Here is a 19,951-nt window from a genome sequence, read left to right on the forward strand (position 1 = left end):
GAGATAATGGTGCACATTTTCAGGGAATCACTCCCAGGAGACACTGATAGTCTTGCACTGGAGTGAACACCTGAGGAGTGCCACAACCAGTTGAGAAACAAATGAAAAAGATCTAGAAAGAGGAATATAGTACCTTGTTTATCTACGCACAGCTGGCCAATTAAAGCGTCAAGCTGGTGCGAATGTGGGATTGTGGGTTTTAGAAAAGTGTGTGAACGTGTTGCTGTGTGTGCAATAGTGCGTGGTTGGTAGGGTTTCCAACGCTGACCATTTAAAATGCAGTTCAGACAGACCCTAAATGCACCTTCGTTCTCTAGTATGCTTTTCACTCACCAAGTGAGTAAAAAATATGGCAAGTCCAGTCTTTCCATACATCAGAAACAAAAATTTAGAAAGGAACCATGAATGATTCACTGAAAACTGTTAAGAAAAAGCTAAAAGCCTTAAGAAAATGTTGCTGGTATCTCAATTATATTACCACAATTTTATTAATAAACAAAGGAAAGTGCAAAACAAGTGTGGAGGAAGATAAGAGAACACACTGGTTATTACACGAAAACTTAGAATATGTCCTTTTGACCGCAAAATAAATCAATTTCCCACAAATAAAGCAAAAGCAAAACACATGTCCTAAAGCAGTTTAGCAGTAGCAACTTCCTCCCACTTGTTCCTAATATGACAATAAACACAAAGACAACTAAGCATAGTCATTAGTGTTAATTACTAAAAACAAGTTAGTGGAACAAATACTTTCCTGTTCTTTGGCTTAAACAGCTATGTAAATATGATAAGGCAATATTAAACACATAAAAAGCATATCAATATTTTAAGTCCATTATCATTTCTGGCCTGATCAAAATAGATCATGAAACTGGAAAACTTCTGCAAAACTCAGAAGCATGCTGTTGTAGCAGAAATGTAAATTTCAAAGCTCAGTTGACAAAGTGATTCACCACACTAGGACCCAGTTGCAAATTGCCCACTCTTCAGAACTGTAGTCTTTAAATCAATACAGGCTCAATCAGTTACCATGATTGACGCACATACTGTGGAATAGCCAAGTGTGATGGATGGCCAACTGAGGGCAACTAAAAAGAAAAAAATTAAAAGGAAATCACATGACAACTGAAGAGGATTTGAGGAACAACTTTAGATGGTTGGGTCAGTGGATTGAATGTTTCCCTGCACACAATATCTGTACTTCTTGAATGAAAGTCTAAAATCAAAACTTTTAATTTGGTGAGGCAACCCAGCTCATGAAAACCTCCATATGTGCTCTAACACGACATTATTTTTTTAGGTACAGTTTGTCTGTTGATGTTAAGTGGCATCAAATCTAGCATTCCTTTGCTCATAAGCTAATCTCTGCCCAAGTGTAAATACTGAGTGACAAATTGAAGTGGGAAGAGACTAGAAAAAAAGGGGATAAGATCTTGTAGAAATCGAATCAAAAACGACTTGCGTATAACGCTAATGGACTCATCAAAATTTGGAATATTTGTAGATGGTGAAAACATTATCAAGATTATCAACTGCAAAAAAAGCACTTTAAATTATTAATAGCGATTAGAGCACTAAGGCCTTCGTGTGTAAAATAGGGCACACCAATAAAATTTAAATCACAAAGGTTGCAATTTAGGATATGTGGCTTTTTAGCTTGCTAATTAGATTTTCAGGGGTTGTTTATGCTTGTCCATTGATCAATGTATCTAATGAAGCATGTTGCTCATATTGCTAGATATTTTCCCCAAGTCATTCAGCCCGTGTGCACAATATTTTCAATCAAGTGTCTAATTAAATGGTAAATGTTAAAGTTATTAAAAGTTAAGTGAGCTGTCCCACTGCTGCTATAGCTTAAAAAAACGTCACTGTGTTGCAAGATCCCTTGGTAAGTTATATGCCAGGTAGCTGCATCTGGCTTCTTCATCAAAGTAATGCAATGTCATCCATTAGTCAGTATCCATTTTGCTGGACAGTGACATATATCCCAGAGAGATCACAGTATTATAAAGTGCCGTGCAGTGTTTTGGCATCTGATAGATTCCAAACTGGACTTCCTGGATCGTATGTCATGTTTTCAGTGGTGTCTGTAGCAACACACCCACTCCAAGAAGCTCCTTGTGTTATTTTTTAACACAGTGCTATTTTGGGGTCAGAACACCAGGCTATTGGCTGAATAGGTTAAAAAATGACCAACAACTGGATGTGTCCAGATGGCAGTCAATGTTCTCCAAGATCTACACAAACACCTCCATTTGCCACAACCACACTTAATGACAGCTGGCTTTCAAGGCTGCCATGCCACAATGATGGAGGCTTGAGTGCTGCCAGGCATCTAGCCAATCAACCTGCCAGACCGGCTCTGTTGGGCCAGTGCAAAGGGTGATCTCTTACGATGTGACTTGTGCACTCCAGAATAGCCAGCAGGAAGACAGCATTACCGGTCATTCAGGATTCCACTCAGCCAATATCCAGCTAATTAACACTCAGCTCAGCGTGAACATACCACCAATAGAATCTATTTCAAATCATTTTCAGAGTTTCACCTCCTTCCTTCATTCCCCTGGCACCTGACCAGCTAAACACCAAACCCCATTAGCAACAGTTCCATAGGCCAGAGTCGAAAAACCAGACGCAAATCCCAAACATGACCTCTCTATTACACACCAGATGAGATCTCTAGTATCCATCACTAAGATGGCACTAAAACCAGAAATAACAGCAACCATAACAGTAAGGCAGGTCACACGGATAAAACATGGCCTGTCCTTTATGCATTAGCATTACAACAGGCATTGGACAACTGCAATGTTCCAACAATGATGACACTGTGCTAAAATAGAAAAATGGGGTGATGATGACAGGCCTGCTGTTGGCTGGACAAGCTATAGACACAAAATAACATGCACACTGTGTAGATTCTTTGACAGACACGTAAGCTCAACTAAGCAAGGCTAATATGCTATATTTGAATACAGTTATGCAGATCCTAATCTAGTCACTAACCTTCTACTTTACATGTTTGGAAAATGACACACAACAACAAACTCCTATTCAAAAGACACCTACCCAAGTCCATATATCGCCACCGATCCTTGATGAAAATGCTTATGTTACACATATTTACTTAAGGAGGTCTTGGCTCCTTGCATTTGAAATTTGCACCTATTGTTAAATTCATAGATATTTCACGTATGAGAGAGACGGTGAGTATGATACTGGCAACACTGCAGTCCCTGCACTGATTAGGAGGTAGTGCTAATTAGAGAAACTGCACATGGCAGCAACTCAATAGATCACGTAGCTGACCTGACAACAGTGGCAGGTCAGCGTTGTGCTGTGTGATGCCATCTGTTTACCTGTAAAAGCCAACCACTCCCAATATTTCTGCCCGTCTAAGGAGAGCCATTTATTGGTCCCCACATTCTTCAAGTTTTTCTTGCTTCTCTATCCCTCAAATTCCCTACGCATTATCACAACCTTCTAATTAGGTCAGAAACAACCACTCCTAAACTTGTTCTGTTTAAATATAGCATGTTTGCAAAGGCAATCTATTGGACTCAGAGGCCTCTTACTGACACCTTTTGCTTTCTCCCAGTTGCTCCCTCTGTCTCTCTAGAAACCTCATCAAGTGAGTACGCCTCCTAACCAGTCTCATCTGAGCCTACAGGAAGGAAAATATAATACTGGCCCAGTCAAATTTGCAGCACAGTATCATTTGCGTTTATCACATCAGCACATCAGCCCTAAAGCAGACTAAGGTACAACTTTTCCTTTTATTTTGTTTTTAAAAAAAATGCAATTCAGAGTTCAAAAGCCATATGTAACTAGCTTACAAAATACATCTGTTTGCACCGCAGTCTTCAAAGTCCGAGGTAACTAAGTGATAAAATTACAGTAACAAAATGATGTATGCAATACCATGCATTAATACCATAAAAAATGCCAATGGAAGACAAGGCAGCAGAAAGTTCAAATGAAGAGAAATATGGAAGCATGATAATCTAGAACAAGAAGGGACAAAAAGGATGTAAATTGAGGCTTCATTAATCAGATAATTTTGAATGCCATTTTTTTTTGTCTTGAACAAATTCAGTCACTAATTCGATCATCTGTTTCCTTTAATCTACACAAATAAACTAAAAAGCATTACGTGCTTTTTATGAAAAATCTCCAGGTGAGAAAGTGTAAACCTTCTGACTTAGGCAATTACGGCAGCAGTTTCTTCAGGGTTTGCTATTGATTTTTTTTTCCTCCCCTCCTCTCCCTCTCATGCTTCCTCTCTTACATCCTCAGTCTTTTTCCCACGCATTGGCGATTAGTATGCAGGAGTGAGACTATAGGAACACCAACTACCTGGGGAGCCGAACTACACTGTCACAAACAAAGGTACCGGTCATAGTCACAGACAAGGATGCACACACAGTTTCGTAATGTGAGGGGGTCGACTTCATGATGACAGTCTAAGCTAAGCAGTCTGCTTTATTCACTTCAGCTGTACACGTCTTGTCTTGCTCAAGGAAGGGGTTAATAAGTTGACGAACAGACAGCAGGAAGAAAACTGCAGTAGCTCTAGCAATGTGACACCAAATGGGCAGCTTCTATGTAATTTGGGGTTACTGTGGTGGCTGGCTGTCTTTCGTATTTCTATTAGATAAAAGGGGTAGAATCATGGGATCATTGTCGTTTTATAAAAATCATGCAGCTTGAATTATGGTGCAGCACTCAGGACACAGATTCATGTTGATTTATTATAATGCTGAAAAAGATGCACACACGTACACAAAGACGCAGATATTATATAAACAGACCATATCCAGCACAAGACAGATCTGGGCCAAGTGTACAAAAAAGAAGAGAATAAAAGGAAGAAGTGATGAGGAGGATTATGAGTTTGATTTTGCTAGAACCATGAAAACAGTGAGGAGAGGGAAAAGCCAGGTCTTCTAAACATGAAACAGTGCTCGGGCCATGAGGATGGCTTGCTATTTATAGCAACAGATTTTTTATTCAAGAGGGCTCTGCTGTTGTGCTTTCTCTCACGCTTGTGCTGCCTCTCTCTCACCTCCTTTCTATTCTCTCTGTTCCCGCACACCGTGTTCGACAAATAAAGGGGAAAAACGTGAACATGCAGGTATAAATGTAAACTGCAAACTGCATTCAGATAGGAAAAGAGTTTTATCATTTCGGATGCATTCATAAATATCATAATCACAACCCGATACTGCAGCTTCCAGTAAAGAGGGTCAGTGAGGATAAACTCCAGGGTCTCTGAATACAGAACTTTTCAATTGCCTTATGTAAGCCCATAGGTTGTCCTTTTCCCCTGCACCCCTCCCTCTCTCCCTCCCTTCTCAGTATGACAGTGTTGCAGAGATACGCCTACTTCTCAGTGACTCTCCACCCCACCAGGCCACCTCCACCGTCCCTCCTCCCACACAGGGACGGTGGAAGGGAATTCCTCATTACCTCAGCATTTGCTTCACTAAACACATTTTGTGTACACCCATACATACATATATGAACATAAACTGACCACAAGGCACAAGAACAATTAAAGCCAGCACACATTATAGCATCTTACAGTCTGTAATGTGTAAAATCCATCTATGCAAAATACAGTCAGGATTGTCTTTACAGCTCTGGCACACTGATTAAAAAAAAAAAAAAAACGAGTTCAACTTATATAAGTCTGCACAGTATATGAAACAATCTTCCAGTAAAATCTATTATAAGATCTTTGCACTGTTACTGAGGCATAATTAAAAAGATTGCTGCAGGAACTTTACAAAGAGCAATCATGAAATGTGCCACGATAAGAGGTAATTATAACAGAGGCAAGGACTGCATTTTAAGTCAAATCTAAAGCTGAAGAACCTATATCTCACCTACCAGTAATTAACACCCACTGACAAAGACACACAGACGCATACATACTCACAGCACATCCTTACTGTATTTAGAGATCAGCTCTGTGGATCTCCAGCCAAGTCGGATCAGGTGTCTCACAGATAAAAGCACATTAATGCAGGGAAAGCAGCAGGAGAGGCAGCTCTGCATCAAGACAATGCTGGCATTTGTTTTATCTCGCTAAGTAGTACAAATGAATGAAATCCATTTCCTGCAGCATGTAAATAGCGGAGTTTCGGGAGTGTTTAGGTCTGTCACTCCTCTGCTCACTCTACTTTCTTCGTCTTCATGCTTGCTGTGTTCCTGTCTGTAGGTACTACCAGCGCTGTTTTCTTAATGGGTTTCATGAAAATGGTCAGAAAACTCTATTTTGACTGCCCCCTTTCTTTTTCTGAATGAAGCACAGGCACAACAGAGAAACCAAAAACCTCGCTTGCTAGCTGGCTCCCTCTCTTCCCTCCACTCTTATGCTATCATGCGCACAGTTTGCACCGCTCCCTTCTACTCCAACCCTCCCTTTCGTGTGGATTCTCTCCCTCTCCCTCTTACATATTTTGTTTGCTCTCTGGCTCTGTGAAACAATATAATTGCAATGACAGCCAAACCAGGGCACACAAGAAGCCCAGCTGTTTAAAAGGGCTGCTTGGATCTGCTAGTATGTCACTTGATACAACAGCAGGACTCTACAGCGAGAGCTTACAATAAATAGATGTATCCTTTCACAGCTACAATTTAAGGCTTGGTACTTTTTTGCAAAAACAACACTGCCTACATCTGTGGGCAGACAGAGGACACAGTCCAGTCACACGCTAGTCGCCATTCATCACTCTCCATTTTATGGAAATGTCTGAAGTCATTCTCCGTAGCCTGTATCTTGACAAACAGAAAGAGCTTAAACGTACTGACAGCTGCTGGTGAAACGGAGCACTGCTGCAACGGTCAAAAAGAAGTAATATAAAAAGGGGATTCTGAAAGGAAGATAGTGGTGAGGAGTATTGAAACCACCTCATTATCAAGGAGAAACCTTAATCCCACAAGACAAAATATTTACATATTATTATGTTCTCCCAGCAGCCTCCTAACTGCAAGAAGCAGCTGAAAGATGCAGTGGAAAAGAGGCAGTCAAAAGTTCAGCATCAAAGGAAACGTCAGCAGGGAACTTTACATAAGGGCAGGGAAGGCAGGAATCACTGTCTAACAGATGGCTAAGTTGTTGAGTTGACAGCATGTGGCCAGGTTTTATTGGAAAAAAAACAAGTAAACGTGTGGCCAATTTAGGCGGTATTCCAGTTTAAGATTACATTTAAACAGCAGGGACCAGGCTAGTCTTCGACACTTCAATCAACAGTTGTCAATATTTTGGCTCTAACTGTAATTAAACGAACCAATAAACCATGTCAACAGCCCACATTGGGATACCTAGTGGGAAATCTTTGCAAGGTAACCGTATCAGTGGTGACAATTAGAATACTAGGGCTGGACCCGAACATTCTGTCATGACAGTGGGATCCGAATATTTATTTTGAGATCCGAATATTCGGAGTCCCCCACCCGTCAGACGATGTCGCACAATCGGCATTCAACTCCTCTATTCGGTCCCAACCTCTGACGTTACGAACCGAACCAAATATTCGGATAGTCGTCATTAATCGGGGTGGACTATCCAGAGCCCAGAAATTGCTATTCGGGCCAGCCATATAGGATACATTGGTATGTGTGTGAAGTCTATCATTTACAACCTGCATCAAAACAACTGGACCAGTTATTTTCAAGGTGCCCCTTAGGTGGAAAAACTGGAACAGAACAAAACACTGTCCTATTTTCTAGCACTGACGCTGGTCAAGGCTAGTGTACAATAGCGTTTTGTTTTTTAAGGTGATTGTACAGCTGCAGTCCTGTAGCACCAACTCTGTGCATAACCATTAAGGCAGAAGGTAGCATAGTGGATACCAATTTAGCTCAGAACTCATTTTGAAGAGTGACTACGGTGCCTTAAGTTAATTTCTCAAACTTGATATCAAGCTCTAATTGTAAAACACATAATTTGCCCATTTGAACCATGTCTCATTCATTTTTCACTTTTACCGTCTTGTGTTTATTCACTGTTTTAAATCCATTATATCTCTGGTATGGCTGCTGGTTTATGGATATGCCCATCAAAATGCTGAAAAACTTTAACCAGTTATCCAGTTCACTGTTACACTGAAGTTCCACTCCAATCTTGTTTTCTCAAAACACTGTTTTCAGGTGCTGGGGCCAAATACCAATACATGATAGTAAAGCATGACAATCTTTAAATGCTTATTTCCAACAGGCCTACACTGCTCTTAAGTACTACAATCCAGGACAGACAACAGGCCTACATCCCTACAACAGCACCTTGGGTGCTCTGAGTTTTTCGACAATGGCAGTTTGTCATTCATATTACATGGAGTAAATGTTGGATTTGACTCTTGAAGATGGATAAGGCAATGCTCTCCTCCTGCTTTTGGACAGAGTTGTTCTGTTTACATATTAGCCCAAGCTTATATCAGTAGTCTATGTTTATTATGTTTTTGAATATATAGTGGATTTCACTTAACTTGCACACAATTCATATAAAGGTAGTTTTGTGGCTGGCTGGTTAGCATTGTGCCCTCACAACAGTTGAGATATGTGGACCCTGAACAAAATAAGCCAGCAGAGAAAATAAACAGACAGATGCTTAGCACAGAATTGGTTTTCTAACCTGACTTAGCTACTTAAGACACGAAACCAACCAATGACTCTGCAGTTCCTTAGCATGGGCTTGGAAAAGGTCCGTCTCAGGTTGACCGCATGACTGGGATAAAGGGGATGGCATGCACTAATGCCACCTAATGCGTCAAAACAAGTACAGCCACTTCTTCTGCACATTGAGCAGCCAGGTAGCTTCTTTTCCAGGACAGTAAGAGAGTGGCTTAGAAAAGGGAAAGGGGAGGAGCTCAACAAAGATCAGGAGCCAACGACACCATTTACACAATCACCTAACAAGGTGTTGCAGTTTCTGCATGCAACAAACAGCTGAGGAAAATCTATCAAGATACACTAGAAACAGGCCAAAACAGACTGTTACTGAAAACAACTTAACATGAACATAACCAGCTTCTTGCTAACTTATGATTCTACATGGATTAAGTGACGCCCCTTATGAGTCCAATCTTTTCATAAATAAAGCTACACATACACCAAGGCAAGCCACTGGATACTCATTCCATGTATCTGCACCCCTTGCCAAAAAAAAAAACTAAAAAAAAAAAAAAACAGTTCGGAACTTTGCAGCAATGACACTGGAGTCAGTCAGGCTAATATACCCAATCAGAGAACAGGATTATGGCCACACCAGTCACCTCCATTTTGCTTTAATCAATAATTTACATTAACGCTACCAATAAAGAACCGATGTTGAAAAAGAAGATTGACACTAAAAAGGGAAGGCATCGCAAGAAAAGGAGCTCAGAAAACAAAGAGAACAGGAAAAGAAAGGGGGTACATATAACGATGGAGAGAGAGCGAGAGAAACAGAAGCAGGAGTGGTTAAGAGAAGAGACAGATAGAAGCAGCAGCAACAGCACCACGCTTGGTGCTCTGGCAGAGATCTATAAATAGCTCTTCAAATCTCACTAGAAAAAGCCACTCTTCTACTTATGCTGCTGCAAACAGAGATTCAGAGACAGAAGCAGATATGGATACCTGGCTGACAAATAAACAGATATCACATCTGATTGAATAATAGCCGCCTGTTTTAATATCAGTGCATGAAATACATTATTAAAAACACTTACACTGACCAACCTGGCTTTTGTAAATATTTGATAATATGAAAATGAATGCAGTAAAAGCAAATAGGTTACCTCCAACACACAAAATCACTACTAAATGTCCTACTGGTGTATATAAATAAAGATGCATTTAAAGTCATGCATCCTGCAAGGTAAAATATGCACACATTAGTTCTTGTTACATTTGTCAAACAAAAATATGAGTTTCTCACTGCTATTACCCAGCATAACAATTTAATGACGCTTCACAAGTTGCCAAGTAATGCCAAATGCCTTACAATGCATAAAGATCTGCAGCCGGCAGGGTGTAAAGGGGTAATACTTTGACAAGGAGGCAAGATCCTCCATCTTTCTCTTTGGTGGACTTAGAAACAGTAGACTGTTGATTCAATGACTCACCTCCACCAGATCTTACTATGGATAAACCTTTTCTCAATGATACTATCCTTTCACCAGCAACTGGACTCAGTGTTGCTATGGAAAGATATGTTTCCCAATGCACAAATTTAGAGGAAAAACCTGCAATGATGCAAAAAAGGAGCAGTGAGTCTACCCATGCCTTCACCCATAAACACTGATATTGTTCTACAGGGATTTCTCCTTAAGCTGCCGTTTATTTTACTCTGTCTATAAAGGAAGGGACTAACTGTGATATTTTCATGACAATCTCAACATCAAACATGACTATGTTGGCAGTCCCTGCCCGCCACTTTCCAATTCTCATCACCACATGACTGGCCAATGCAAACCGATGTGAGAATTTTTGTTTTCAGACACACATGCCGTTTTCCCAGAGCAGATGTTTGAATCACAGCTCTGACAGTCTGTGCTATGATCCCAACTAGTTTGTCACAACAGTCTTGCTATCTATTTTCGGAATGAGTGACAAAAAGTAGAGCTAAAGCCAAGAAACAGAGCGCAATGGCCATTTGTCAAGTATTTCTTGACAAACCCCATTTCTTCTTTGAATCCTCCTCAACAGTGTGCTATACTGTCTGGAACACAAAGCAGTGACAAGCTCGATTCTGATTCATCTCTGTGAATTGATGAAGAATTATGCCTCAATGAGCTATGACCTACCTACGTCAACTGACATTAACTTAGTTTGAAATGTGGTAAAGCAACCATAGCAATACATTGAAAAAAATATAAACTTTAAAGCTATAATCCAAAGAACACCACTTAGTACTGCAGTATAACTGTGTGTACCTTTCACAATCAGCAAACTTGAATTCTGCCTTGCAGTCAAGTTGCCACTTAATTATCTATGCAAACTATGAATTTGCAACTTCAGATGAATTTGTTATTACACCTTGTTTTCTGGCTTGAAACCATCAGTGGATGCACGAAAATATACCCGCCAGGGAGTGCTGGAATAAGTAACACTTTGTTGTCACCATCCAATGTTTGCTTTTAGCATGACTGCAAAGCACAGCTACAAACGATTCCCAGTTTCTTCATTCAAATAATCAATCACTTAATTCACAATCACTCCAGCCTCACATATAGCCACAGAGTTTCAGCAATATGTCTCAGCTACGATAAGAAGCATAAATTGTTAACATGGCCATCTCGTGTTTGGCATGGAGAACGCAGACTTTAAAGATGGTGCTTAACGCTACGATACACATCTGACTAAAGACAGTGGATCATCGATTCTAAGTTATCTCAAGTCATCTTCGCGGTGGAGCTTACAGTTTTGCTGGTCGTACGTCTTGAGTCCGTGTGGAGAATCCTTCAAGTTGTGTCTGTAGAGAACATATGGCAGTGTGGTCAGTGTCGTGGCTGTGCAGTTCACTGAGAATATTAGCTTGCCCACACGCTAACAATAGCTAGCTCACGGTATTAGCTTGCTTCCTCCAGCGAGTATAATTAGCCACCTACAGCACCTAGCCACCTAGCTAATGTTAGCCCGCTAGCTAGCCTTTTCTTTTCAGTGAACGCTAGCTGCCCAACATTCACAAAACCAAGCATTGATATTACAACTGGTCATCCAACAAAAAGCCACATGTTTATATGATGGCGAACCTCGTTGCAAAGCTCCCCCAGCACTGTCGGGACTCAAAATCGGAGGTGCTAGCTGGTACGATTTGCTAGCCTTCCGAATGACTTACCAATGCTAATATAATGGTGCTGCTAGCTTGAGTTGGTTCACTGCGACCCCGACTGTCAAAATAGCGCCGCGTGAGGGGAGAGCGGCATGAACGCTAATGATAGACAGCAAAGCGCAGAAGAACGAGGCGGTCGGACCCGTCACTGCAACACCGCTAAATAACAACAAAACGCCAAAGAATAAAAGGACACAAATTAAAGAAAAAGAAACAAAACGCAATTCCCCCTTCTCGGCTCCGGCTTGTGTGTGTCAGCGTCACTTTTTTCCCCCTCACCGACAGTTTACGTCAGCGGCGTACTTCACAGTCGCAGGGAGACGTTCAGGATACAGAAAACTTGTTCATACACAATCAAACCTTACCAGCTGCAAAATGTAAAATTTAAAAAAACGAACACGGTGTATTTTTGTCCATGAACACGTGTAATTATAGTGTATTAATTTTTTAATTGCCGGTTTTGGTAACTGTCCTCTTCGGTTGGAAATCAATGGAGGTTTATTGTCATTCTGCAACGTTGAAGCATTTTTTTTTCTTAAAAAAGAGACATATCTCTGCACATCTCTCACATATCAGGCCTAATCGAGCGTGTAAATTATTCAAATATAGGCTAGAGCATTTAAGTTCACAATGGCAGTTTGACACTGAATGAACTTCCCTTATAAAATAACCCATATTCATAAAACACATTTCTTCATTTACTTCTACCTGATACTCTTGTATTTGACACATTTTTCACAGGCACCAGTGCATTAGGCAAAGTTAGCTGTAGTTCCCAACACCTCCCACATGTGGGCAGGCATGCACTCCTCTGCCATGGTAGGCCTTTACGCGCAGTCTCTTCTTCAACCCTGAGACCAGAAGGGAAAAAAAACACACACGCATGCATGTTCTCTGTGTGCAGCTTATCACTGATAGCCTCTGAAACAGCCTCTATTTGATAATCCATAGTGCTTGTTTTAGTGTCAATGTAGACAGGTACACAATCAAAACGTGTCCCAAGAGCGTGGCCAGGACTCCTTATCCAGCACTGTGAAGTCATACGAGATGATGTAGGCTGTTGAGAACTCCCTTTGGACTGTTTTGGTCTACTGTAGTGTGCACTTTATAACTGATTTATTACAGCAGCTTTCTTGAAACTATTTGCACCTGGATTACGTCATTATGTGAATGATTATATCTTTTCAGTCAGATCCGCGTTTCTTTACGACTTTCTGTATTTTTGAAGTTTATTTTATGAATAGAATACCGTGAGAACCTACAAGTTGTGGTCTTGTGTCTTGTGGGCATGACAATTATTCGCTCTCTACTTCACACACGCACACACACACTCGTTTAAGCACGCACCATTATGCTGCATGGTATAATACAACACTGCAGGAAACATGACCGAGCGTGTTGGAAATACCGTGTGAAGGCTCTCCACCTCCCAGCCCCGGGCGATTTTGCACATTTTTTTTAACCTACAATTCAATTGTTTGGTGCCTGTAAGTCTTCCGTATTTTGTAAGTGGGATAAAGGGCACTGAATCTCAACTTTGATCTGCTGGAGTGATGACAGATTGCGTATCCCGCTCACTTGCCCTAAGGAGGGCAACGTGGCACGGAAACTACCTACCTGTTGCATTAAACGCAAGGCGGCTATATACAGTTTCCCTGAAACGTATCAAAACCAGCCACTTTACGCACGTGTTAATATAAAGCCGCAGGTGAGATCATGTACTGTCAGTAGCAGAAATGAGGCTGTGTGGATTTCCGCAGTGATTGTGAGTCAATACCGTGTGTGTGTGTGTTACGTGTGTGTTGTGAGTTCTTGTGTTGTGAGAGGAGGACAGACAGATGCTTTGCCAGTAATTTCCACGGTGCCCCGGTGCGCTCATTGGTGCATCCCTCCAACGTGTCACCCGTTTTGGTGGATTACCACAGATATCTTCACCATCAGGAAGGGTGTAACACCACTCCGTTTTCACAGCTCCTGTCTTCACGGTGTCCAGCTGCTACCAACACACATTTGGGAAACTTGTGGTTTCCCAAAGAACTCAGGGAAGAGGATTTGAAGATCTTTTTGTTCGTTGTTTACGCACGCCGAATGCAAAAATGCATTTGTTCATTTCAGAGTCAAGGACCCCGTCGTCTTTTTCAGTCTCAGCTTTTCTTTTTTTGGCACCCTTGCTGTTAAAGGGTCTCTGGGTCAGTGGCTCCCCGGGCTGCGCGTCCTGCGGCTTGTCGGGGATGGACAAAGACGCAGAGGAACGGCTGATGATAGAGTTCGCCAAGCAACAACTTTTGGACAAGCTGCATCTGAAAGAGAGACCAAACATCACTCACACGGTTCCCCGTGGGGCGCTCCTCACGGCGCTGCGCAAACTGCACTCGGGGCGCGTCAGACAGGATGGCACCCTTGAACTAGAAAATAACATACCAACCAAAGATCAAGGCTATGAAATAGTGAGCTTTGCAGATATAAGTAAGTTTGGTATTCACCTTTTATATTGTAAAACTATTTTCGTATGGCACTGAAACGCCACATGGGCGCATTTTGTGTGCGCTTTATGCGTGTCTGTGCGTAAAATACACACATTAGGTCCGCATTTCCCCGTATATTGGTAACTTCTTTCGGTTACTGAAATGTTGCATACACTAAAGTTTGGTCACCTATGGCCAGTTTACATCTTTAATTGATTTTTGAAATGAGACAAGGTAAATATATCCAATACAGCAAACATACATAAAATTAGTCTTTCTTTGAATGTTATTGCATCTTATTACGTTAAGTGAACTTTTACTTCATAAACTTAACTTAAAAATAGAAAAAGATTAAACAGTAATTGCGGCATGTGCAGCAGTTTGGGCTTTGGACTCTACTTGTGTAGTCTTAGAACTTCATTAACTCCTGAAACTTAGATTGACCTGTTAGGTCTTATAACGTCAACAGTTGTCTGTGAGACTTATCATCAGCTGTAACCTTGTGGTAACACTCCATAAGTAACTGATAACCTGAGAATATAGCTAACTGGTGACTATGGAGGAGGAGAAAGTTCTAAACAGATTGAGGCTTGCAGCTTCTGCTGTCTGATGATATTCAGAAGGGAAACTGTAGAAGTCAAGACAAGATCAGGGAGACATTAAAAAAAATCAGATAAGACAGCATGGCTGCTGGGAAGAGAGGCAGATGTGCTACTGTCAACCAAAAATTGAAAACAAAAAGATGCTGGCTTCTACAACATGACATTGATCCAAAAAAGACCTCAAAGTCCACCTTGAAGTACTTCAAGAAACATAATCTGAATCCTTTGGAGCGGCACTATAGTTGCCTGACTTGAACCAATCTGAGTGAAAATTTGTGGGTAGATCTTAGACTAAACTTGACTCTTGTAAGCCAGACTCTTCACTGGCTAAGTGTTTATGAAATGTAATAGCACTATGCCTTAATTACTATTAGTGGAGGTAATATAAAGTGACAGTGCAGTGATATTTATAGCTCATTTCCTAATTTCTTCTTACTGCTGGAGTTGCATTTGTGTCTTTTCGCTACAAATAACAAATCAAACCATTTGCCCAATTAATCTGGCTTGTTGTAAGCTTAAATTAAAGGTGAGACATTATATATATATATATATATATATATATATATATATATATATATATATATATATATATATATATATATATATATATATATATATACTATTATATTATTAATATTATAGTAATGCCTACTATTGGTGGAAGAAAAAGGACTTGTCCTTTATTTTTACAACCTGCAGCTTTACTTTACAAGCATGATTTAAATTGATTTCTCCTTTGTTTAAGTGGCAAAGGAGACACTTTCTAAAAGGTTCAAGTTAATAACAGTCTGTCTTCATTTTACATTGTCATTGTTTCATAGATAAGGCAGAGAATGGCGATAAGGCAAGCCTTAGCCTTACCTTCCAGTTTCTCCAGGAACATGGCCAAAGTATCCAGGTCCTCCAATCATCACTGTGGATCTATGCCCGCTCCTCTGAAGACCCTCACCGGGACTCCCGTCTCCTTGCCCGTGTGTTCCTCACTGCAGATGATGGGCTCTCAGGCTCTAATCGCACCCTGGTGATAGAAAAGATGCTGGAGGTCCAGGAGAGTAATTGGCACACTTTCCCCATTACCCGCACCCTGCAGACCTTCCTGGACGGGGGCCAACGGCGCCTACGGTTGGAGGTCAGCTGTGAAGAAGATGGGAAGAACCTTTGCTCCCTGGATGCCTCAGCTGACACCCCCAACCAGCCCTTCCTGGTGGCGCAGGTGCGTCTCCGTGAAGACCACTCCAAACGCTCACTCAGGAAGCGCTCACTGCGCTGCGGCGCCGATGTAACTGTGTGCTGCAAGAGAGACTTCTACATCAAGTTCAAAGATATCCAGTGGGATGAGTGGATCATTGCACCTGAAGGCTACCATATGAACTACTGCATGGGCCAGTGCCCCCAACATCTATCTGGTTCCCCAGGAATAGCATCCTCCTTCCATGCCACCGTCTTCAGCCAGCTCAAAGTCAACGGCATTAACACAGCTACAACTTCATGTTGCATTCCCACTGAGCGCCGACCACTTTCCATGGTCTACTTCAACTCTCAGCACAGCATTGTCAAAACTGACGTCCCTGATATGATAGTGGAGTCCTGTGGATGCACATAAAGGACAGAATTTGGAAGACATGGTTAACTTAGATGTTTTTTTTTTTGTGTGTGTAGTAGACTTAAAGACCAAAAGAAATAGGAAAACTCACATGAACAGTGTAGGCATGGCTACAGACATTTGTGTTACTTTTCCACACATGACTACAGGCTACAAAATGAGAGAGAAATAAGTATTGTAAAAAGATACTTTCTGAGCAATATAGATGCTAAATGCTTCATTTCATATACTTTTTCCAAAAAGGAATAGATTTTTTTTTACTAGTACTTTTTAAAGAATAGGAAACAAGCTTGTTTTGTAACTGAACGGTGTGTAGCATGTGTTTTTCACAAAGACAAAAAAAAATGATGCACACATTCTGTTCAAAATTAAGATTAGACTAGGGAAATTATAGGCACAAAGAAAAAGAAATTATTATTATAAGTATGGCCGCGGCAGTCCAGCATATTTTAGTGACAAAAGTTGCAAAAATTTGACCACTTAAAATTCTACATTAACAATACTATTCAACACTCACAGTAATTTTTATTTATTTTTATTTTTTCAGTGAGTAAACAGCAGGTTGTAAATAAGAAAATCCACTATTCAGTTTTAAAGACTGGAACATTTTTCAGTGCCTAGAAGTGAGTGAAGCTAAAGAAGTTTATACATAGTGTCACAAATTTTCATCCATATGTCAGAGGCATAAACAAAGAGTGGATGGAAACTAAGCAACCTTAACATATGGCAGACTCAACACACATAAAAAAAGCAGTGATTTTAATGTAAAGCATGTACACTGGTAACATGTAGATCAGACCAGGGCTGATCATATTGAGAAATCAATGTAAACTGTTAATTTAACTGGCATATGTAGCTTAATAATTTAGTTTTTCACAATTGCTGCTGGGATTCAGTTCAAAGATGCAGTAAAATGTTTAATGGATCTCAGGAAACTGTGAGCAGAACTGATGCCAATTTTAACTCTTTCAAAACTTAATATTATCATTTCCAGTATGTTTTGTTATAGTCACAGTGTCCACATGTATAATATATGTGGAATCTATATGCTTTATTTAATTGAACGTTTTTTATTTTCATTGCAAATTTGCACCTTTCTTTGGTCCACTTAAATGTTGCCATTTTAAAGCAAGGCTTTTAAAATGCTAAAAGAGACCCTTGATTTAAAGTGTGCCTTCTTCTGACAAGTGCAACTTGGAGATCGAATACCAAGTCAAAAAGAAGTCAAAATAACTGACCTTCAGTTTAATCATATCACTTTACTGACTTATGGACTTTTTTATGTGGACCTTCATATAGACAACTCTTTGTATTCCAATCAGTTAAATTTCCCTCACATTCAGTAAACACTATATTATATTGTAAAGTTGCGATAGCAAGCAGTTGCTACTACAATGCAAGAAACAGTGAACTGAAATGGTTTGAGCAGGGACAATCTGTCCTCAGTTCTGTCTCTGTGCAACCGATGCTGAACGCAGTGAAATATGTTTAATCAGCATCTCCACTGTATTATTTACACAAATAATCAGTTGGGTAACTGTGGCTCTGACAGCATATGAACCGTAGGTCATTTCTCAGCAGCGTGAGCAAACATTTGGCTATTGCTTCAGTGTCAGGTAATGTGAAGGTCCGTGAGGTAGTTGGGTCAATGAGCATGTGGTGTTGCATGTTGGCATTCATAGCTTTCAAAGTCTAAAGTGTTCAGGGGCGATGTAAAATTAGATACTTTCCATTTTGAGATCATCTAGCTGTAAATATATTTTTGAAAGATGCCAGCATCAATTCCTAAATCACTTGATATGAAGCATTAGTAAATAAATAATGCCCCACAATGCAAACCTTAACAGTAACTAAGGATCTACTCACAGCTGGGAAAAAGAAAGCAAAGGAGCACAGTAACAATTTCTTTGTAAAAACATTTCAAGATTCTATGTCTGGGTAGGTTCTCAGTCATCTAGGTCATGGGAATCTCAGGTAGATGCCAACTTGGACAAATAAGAAACCCAGTTGCCTTCTCCTGAGGCATTTAGGGTCACTTTAAGACTTCCATATTGGATTCAGCGGCCATGTCAACTCAAAGACTGGCATCTGTCACCACATCCCTTTGTCTTTTCCTTTTACTAAACATGAAACCTTTTTATTGTATGCCAAGTACAACATATTACACTGCTCACACCAAAGACCTTAAATATAGATGTGAGGCCCTGGCCTTGTCTACTTTTCTCCCATATTTACACCAAGCACAGCAGAAGTCAAACAGTTTATCCTCACTGTGTTGGTAAATTATATGTCTTAAGGACCTGGATTGTACTGCCATGATACAAATTCAAGCTGTACATTGTCCTCAGACTGTTTTCACCTCTCTCTGTTGCCTCTAAAGGCTAGACTTGTGCTCATGCATTAGCGTTCAAACCCGTGTTAGACAATTTCAACGCTGTAGTTTATTGTGTTTTATCCTGTGATCTATCTTGTAAGCACTTCCTGTCCCAGGACTCAAAGAGACATTGAGGTGCCATTGTAACATAACTTACTAAGCACTTTATCACCCTACTGTATTTTTAGAGTGAACTTTGCTTGACGGGTCTATTACTGTACTCATAACTCAGGTGGGCGCTACGTAAAATGTAAACAGGTCTACAGAAAGCAAATGTCAATCAGCTTATTTACTTAAGCGCGAGTTATGTTTAAATGTGTGGTATTATATGTACTCGCAGAGCATACAGATGATGTCGGAATTCATATATACTGTAACTGGTATAGAAATGAAGCCAGGATTTGAATTTTGTTTCAATTTAAAGTTATAATTGTTGTCTTTATTTTTTTATAATATACTTTATTTTATGTACAATGAAAGATTTGTAAAAGAAATTTAAAATTAAATGTCAGAAAAATATCATAATGTGCTGAGATGACATGATTACAGTCAAAGTTTTATTTTTAATAAATAAATTAATATTTGAAATTGAACCAAGTTGTGTCATAACATTTGATTCTACTCATTAAACCACCTCATCTCTTGCCTTAAGATTCAGTGAGAACACACTGAATTGGGGCATGCAACTTATGTCCACAGCAGGAAAAGTAATAGAATTATTACTCTCATTTTTATGTGAACACTGTTTAGAGGAGACATTGGATTGAACTATTTTTATGCATCATTATTAGTTAGATATGTTTTTTTTTTTTTTGTTTGAGAAAACATAATCTTCATATTCCTAACTGTAGCCTGCATGAGAAACGCAGCACCTGCCCTGTAATGACATTGGTACTGTCTATAAGGCAAAGGGTGTGTTTGCTCATTCAAACAGTGGAAGTGGCTTTATGGACTGTCTGTATTTGGTGTGTAAACAGTTGTCGCGTTCCCTTGGCATGTTATCACTTTCACATCATGCATTTTCATTTGAAAGTGATTGCAATCTAATAGCAATACTAATTTGAAAAATTTGATATCTGTATTTTATGG

At 40.1% G+C, this 19,951-nt stretch overlaps 2 protein-coding genes across 14 annotated transcripts in view; one reads left to right on the plus strand and one right to left on the minus strand.

Annotated features, from left to right (window-relative positions):
- The window catches only part of LOC111579120 (R3H domain-containing protein 2), a 59,962-nt gene extending 47,852 nt beyond the window's left edge, over window positions 1–12,110 (minus strand). For 8 of the 13 annotated variants that reach the window (XM_023286265.3, XM_023286261.3, XM_023286263.3 and 5 more), the window contains exons 1-2: window positions 11,825–12,109; window positions 11,406–11,458 (exon numbers count right to left, since the gene is read on the minus strand). The gene's annotated coding sequence lies outside the window, so the exon portion shown is untranslated. Of the gene's footprint in view, window positions 1–5,941; window positions 6,345–11,405; window positions 11,459–11,738 lie in introns of those variants that run through there. The other 5 variants (XM_023286258.3, XM_035955442.2, XM_023286255.3 and 2 more) reach the window with 5 other exon arrangements.
- Window positions 12,111–13,443: 1,333 nt separating this feature from the next.
- Window positions 13,444–19,455, plus strand: LOC111579121 (inhibin beta B chain). Its single transcript, XM_023286266.3, has 2 exons — window positions 13,444–14,284; window positions 15,707–19,455. Exons 1-2 carry the CDS (start codon window positions 13,915–13,917, stop codon window positions 16,486–16,488), a joined length of 1,152 nt encoding a protein of 383 aa, XP_023142034.1. The 5' UTR covers window positions 13,444–13,914; the 3' UTR covers window positions 16,489–19,455.
- The last annotated feature ends 496 nt before the right edge of the window (window positions 19,456–19,951 follow it).

The sequence above is a fragment of the Amphiprion ocellaris genome, chromosome 5 (assembly GCF_022539595.1).
Source record: "Amphiprion ocellaris isolate individual 3 ecotype Okinawa chromosome 5, ASM2253959v1, whole genome shotgun sequence".
Classification (NCBI taxonomy): Eukaryota; Metazoa; Chordata; class Actinopteri; family Pomacentridae; genus Amphiprion; species Amphiprion ocellaris.